The 5997-nt window shown below is 36.4% G+C and overlaps 1 protein-coding gene across 1 annotated transcript; it reads right to left on the bottom strand.

Moving 5' to 3' along the window:
* Positions 1–2227: 2227 nt before the first annotated feature.
* Positions 2228–4193, bottom strand: LOC121427825 (tripartite motif-containing protein 2-like). Its single transcript, XM_041624392.1, has one exon. It carries the CDS (start codon positions 4177–4179, stop codon positions 2269–2271), a length of 1911 nt encoding a protein of 636 aa, XP_041480326.1. The 5' UTR covers positions 4180–4193; the 3' UTR covers positions 2228–2268.
* Positions 4194–5997: the final 1804 nt, after the last annotated feature.

The raw sequence follows: 5997 nt of genomic DNA, 5'->3' as shown, positions 1-5997 counted from the left end.
AGAGTTGTGGGTATAGCCCTTATTTTCTTTAGCAACATTTATTTTGTTTAAATTAAGCCCGGAATTCATGTCATTTTCATGGAATGGAAGGGGAATCGTGATCGCCGTGCAAAAGCGAACGGCAATAGACCCCCATGCGGTGCGCTAAAGATGATGACTGCGCGGTATAAAAATGACCGTTTTTGAACAGGTTTTTGGGGTGTTGTGTCAAGTTAAATCGGCTCTAATATAAAAACGGGCAAATACGGGCAGCTAAATTTGGTATCGACTTAAAGCTTAGACATCGGGAAAAATGATGTTTATAGCATTTAGACGGAAATCCACGGAAATCTAAACTTCTATTGTAAATGCAAAAAACATGGATTTTTCAGCCTATTTCGAGGAAAATATCATCCTATAAACCTCTTAAAATGTCTCTTTTTTCTACTTTGAACCTTTTCACACGAAAAAAAGAATATATCAGGATTATGTGGGAGCCATTTCAGATTCCTACATGAAAAACCTCCTGTGAAATGGCCTGTTTTTCAACTAGGATGTCATATACGCGACATTTCGCAAAATGTCACATTTTACGATTTGAGGTAGGAAATTAACAACCTTTATGCAAATTCCTGAATGAAATATTTTGCAGAAATATTCTTCAAAGTATTGTCTTTCAGCTGGGCATGACAAAACTTAAAAATCTGAAATTGCCCAAAATGACTTTTGTTTCGCCCCGGCCCACTGTGCCGCCGCCGCCGTCGGAAAAGCGGCGCCTATAGTCTCACTCTTCTATGCAGGTGAGACAAAAAAGAGAAAGGTGCAATTGTCAAGACTGCGAAATCAAGAATTATATACGCATCCGCCATTTTTATTCACAGGGAAGATTTCAGAAAATAAAAATAATAATACCTGTTGAATAGAGTTCATAAGTTTATATGATATATAACAAATCGAGTTAATGCTTTTTGCCAACATTTTGTTTTATCTAAAGCCTCCAACTTTCGACGATATATCCTTCGTCTTCTTCAGGAGTAAATGACAATGATCAGATCAATCATAATCAAAATGTGATCATCACAAAACATACGTTACTATGACTACAATTATTTATGTGAAAGGATCGCATTCTCAGCCATTTATAACAACGTCTTTCTGAGGATGCTTCCTCTGATTATGACTGAACTGATCAGTGTCATTTACCCCTGAAGAAGGAGAAGGATCGTCGAAAATTTGAGGCTTTGAAAAATTATTCGCGAAGAAGCATTGACTGGATTTGTGCTGTTAAAACTTAAACCATTATGAGAAACTACAAGATGTATATAAATAAATATATATGTAATTATTATAATATTAAATTAGATAAAGTAAAAAATAAAAAAGTGGATAAAGATGAAGAGACTATAGAGACATAGTATATCTTTGCAAGATAATGCATTAAGTTCCAACACTGTTAGTTTCGTATCCTCGAAGAAGGCGCGAGGTTGCGTCGAAAATTAGGAATATACTGTTCAATGGAAAAAAAACCTTTTGCTAGAACTTAATGCATTATCTCACTCGCAAAGACACTTTTATCTAAAGAGTGAAGACTTTAATATGTTGACCATTTCATAGTGTGATCGCTTCTCATAAATTTATCAATTTTAGGGAGTGAATTCGACAAATTTGTAGACAATCAAAATAAACAAGAAGCTTTTCTAAACATTTATCTTTAGTCAGTAAGTACAACGAAATTAAAATATTTATCGTGTCATGTCCATGGTAATTTTTTTTATATACTTTACATGTAAAATGACCTACATTTTAATAGAAGAGTTTAGTCTCTGGAGTAGTCTAGGGGGAGTGTAATACAATATTGTTACGACCTCAGGTCGACGAAGACAAACGATAAAAATGTATAAATATATTAAACGAATTTCCGCATTACGAGTCAACTAGAATTGATAGGTTTGAATTCAGTGTGCTTGAATTGGCTTCGGTATTGCTTAGCTAATAAATGAGTGACATGGTACAACAGTCTAGGCAAGGTAGATCAGAAAAGTTTAGAATATTGTAATTGAAAGGGCACAATCAACCACAACCAAAGACATAATCATGTTGAGAACATGCAGTTAACTGAAAAACGTAGTTCTTGACTTCAAATGTATAATTAAATGATTTGTATAAATCAATTTTAAGAATAACATTAAAAACGGAACAATTAAGTGGATATGCCCCCCCCCCCACCGCGCGTTTTCTTCAAAATAGAGTGATACTGTAACACTGAAATGTATCAAAGTTGGTCCATCATTATAAGTGGAATATATAGAGTCTATCCGGGGTGCAGAAAGCGATCTCGCCTGATCGGTATTGCTGGAGATAATACCAATTTCTACCAGGCTTTGCAATCTTGTACTCATTAACAAGGTTTCGTATGGGTGTAAGCTCATTTGTATACTCGTCAATACTCACTAACCCTTCTTCATGCTTCACCGTGGCTACCAGGATGAGATTACCTTGAGATACAGCAGCATAAATGTAACTACCAGGTTTGGTTAATGTATGTTGTACAACACCTTCTTTGTCTATCAATCGTAAAGTATTCACTGAGTTAACGAGAAGAGAGTCATCGTAACTAGTGATTTGCGCTGGCGTATATCCAGTGCATGGTATCTCCCTGACTGCTTGCCCACCTTCTGCTGAAAATACAAGGATCTTTTGGGCTTTTCTGTAGCTCACGTAGATCAGATCATCACCACCAACAGTGAGATTAGGAAACCCGCCTTCATCTACACCCAAAGACTCAAACATTACATTCAGTTTTACGTATTCTGGTGTGTAGAGTGTGATATCGTTTGCATAATCGATCACAATACATCGACCGTCAGAGAGGAACCCTACGTCATATATCTTGACATCTTTGAGAGCTGTCTGTTGGAATTCGCCGTCTGAAGAGAAAATGTTTATGCCACATGTCCAGCACCCTACTGCCATCCTGCCATCTGGAGTACTAACCATGGCACTCATGCTGTTCTTAGTAGGCAAAGCGATGTTCTGTACAACTGCGTGAACAATCTTACCGAGATCTAACTCGTCCTTTCGAACGTGTCTCTCAAAACCGACACGTTTTCCTTTCTTGCTTGATTTCCTGGGCTTCTCGTAGTCAGGATCCTCTTGATCAAAGGCCTCTCGTATCTCCTCACAGAGAGTGTCGTGTGCAGCCAAAGTATCCATATCGAACGGTATCTTTGTTCTATTGGTTACCATGTCAGCAACGGTCGTCAACTGATTGATGTACTTCTGAGCCGATGTCTTCATCTCTTCCAGTTCTTTCTCGACTCCTTCAGTCTTTTCCTTAACTTCTCCAAGCAGGATGTCTCTTCTCTCTGTCAGCTGCCGGACTGCATCATCGTAAGCATTGTTGATATCAGCTATACACCCTTTCTTAGCATTGCCAACAAGTTTCCTCTGTTCATCGATGAAATCTAAGTACTTCTGGAAGCATGCTTGCTTCTCATCCACCTTTGATTTTATGTCTTCGATGCTCTCCCTGTGTCTGTTCTCATAAGCAGCTGCCTCTATGACCTGGTGCTTAGCTTCGTCTTTATGTTCCATGACAACACACTTGAAGCATGTGAATCTCCTGCAGTTGGAACAGAAGCACTCCTCGTCTTCTTTCGGGTGTTTCCTGCATTTCCGGTATCTACGTATCGTCACCTTCCCTGATGAGATCTCACTCATGGCTATGACTTCATGATCAATGAAGTCACCCCATTGAGAGTGGGTGTTAAGGCAAGTGGTGCAGAGATACTTGCCACAGTCTTGGCAGTAGACAGCAGCACTGGACTTGTCATCGGATTTACAACTCATGCAAATCTGAGGATGACACTTCATGTCCTCTATTAGATTCTTCAAAGCAAGATTTACCTGTAGTTTGCTGACATCTTGGTTTGGGACCTGGGTTACAGCTCTGCAGACAGGGCATCGGATTTGGTAATTGCCATGGCACTCCAAGAGGTTGTCCAGACAGGTCTTGCAGAAAGTGTGAGAACATGACAGGATCTTGGGATCAGTGAAGGTAGAAAGACATACAGGACACTCCGTACTCTGGGAGATGACATTTTTTAATGTGTCAGCCATTATGGAAACTGCAAGATATAGGACAATAAAGAAAAATATATACAAATCATTGAGTATGTTAATTTGTACTTTAGCTTGCATCAAGTATTATAAAAGAAAATTCATTTGGTAAACTAATTCAAATTATATATACCCACATTTGCTAGAGCCCTACAAACTGCTATTATTCAATACACATTTAAAAAAAAAGACCTTAATCGTTTTTTTATGATTACTAGATTATTTCATTTATCAATTATAAAGAACTGCTAAATGTGAAACTTTTACGTAATTGAATATACTATGAATTTATATATATATAAATATAAAGAATTAAAGACGAAACTAGTTAAAGTGAAATATTTGAGCATTCTTTGACTATTCTTCATTTATTTTGATTATTATAAATATATATATATATATATATATCACTTCACGCCAATGATTTGTACTACAAAATACATATTCCATGACTGTAAATATATATATATATATATATATATATATATATATATATATATATATATATATATATATTATTTAAAACAACAATTCAAATGCTTCAGGGGAACCTACACTATACAAGCTCTGCTTTTCAGTTGGCGCTCCCTCCCTTTCAATTTATATTTCATTTTGATAATTGCCTATTGTAATATTATGTTATATTTTGTATTTTCTTCCAATGTGATTATTGTTACTATGTAAACTGTATGATAATTGTGAATATGAAAAATTGAAAGTGGAAAATAAAAACAATTGAATATGCTAAGTATGAAGTATGATATTAATTTAAACGCTGGCTCACTAGTATATACTTTGATACAGGATGTTTATGGAGCTTATATTGCTCGGGTTTCGGAGGGGGAGGGGATATTCAGGAAAAAAATGTCTCAGTATCCAAACTTATCTTGTCACCAATCATAAAGAATCATGTTCTCATAATGTTGCCCTATGTATGATGTATATTTTTAAAATATTTTTGACGCAAATATTTTCTGTATCACTTCCGGGTTTACATTCTGATTCCCCCAAACGACGTTGATCTCAGTTCAATCATGTTTCCTCATACAGACTTATATAATGATTTTCCTATCCTTCGTTCTTAGATTATCTTAAACAGAATTTAGCAAAGTAAACATGGTAAATCCCTACATAATGATCCTGAATACACAAAAATATTCACATTTCAATCAGAGTATAACTTTAAAACTGATCTGAAAGGTATCCTGAAATAGACATCATGAACACAGGCCTTATGTTATTTTGCGGAAAAGGGGAAAACAGATAGAGAAATATATCTATGAAAAATACACGAATGGTTCTACTTACATGTACATACCTCGATCTACCTTATATATCCGTTAATGCGATATACAGATATGAAATTGATCAAAGAAATATTGCAATATGGTGTAGTCTCACTGAACATTGCAGCTATTCTTTGTCTATTATTATTCATACGATGCGATGCACTGAATCGTGTAAAAGTTGTTTACAAACTCGAGGGATCGGACTATTTTTAGTGAGTGGGAATTCCCAATCACATATCTCTTTGACATTGGACTTCTAATGTTATGAATGATTATGATGATAGGGAGTTTCAGGGAGTTTTCGCATTTGCAACGGAATCTGAAACATAGTAAATCTATTGAAAATGTAAGCCAACTCACAATGGACAGCTGGGAGGTTTTTGTCGAAAGTTGTTGGACAGCAGATAGTCAGTCCTAAGATTCGGACCGTGCGCAAAATTGCAAATACGTCGTTGGTCCAGAGTGCAGGGCGACACTGCTGTTTGGACTGACCAATTTTCGTCAAAGACTGCTTTGTTATGAAGGGCGTTGATATTAGATTCCCTACGTTCCAGAAGGCGTCTGCTTTGTGGTTGCTAAAACTCCCTGTTGATGAGTGCTCTTGTACACA

The sequence above is a fragment of the Lytechinus variegatus genome, chromosome 14 (genome assembly GCF_018143015.1).
Source record: "Lytechinus variegatus isolate NC3 chromosome 14, Lvar_3.0, whole genome shotgun sequence".
Taxonomy (NCBI): domain Eukaryota; kingdom Metazoa; phylum Echinodermata; class Echinoidea; order Temnopleuroida; family Toxopneustidae; genus Lytechinus; species Lytechinus variegatus.
The sequence above is the reverse complement of the archived record's forward strand: the minus strand, read 5'-3'. Positions and strand labels throughout refer to the sequence as shown.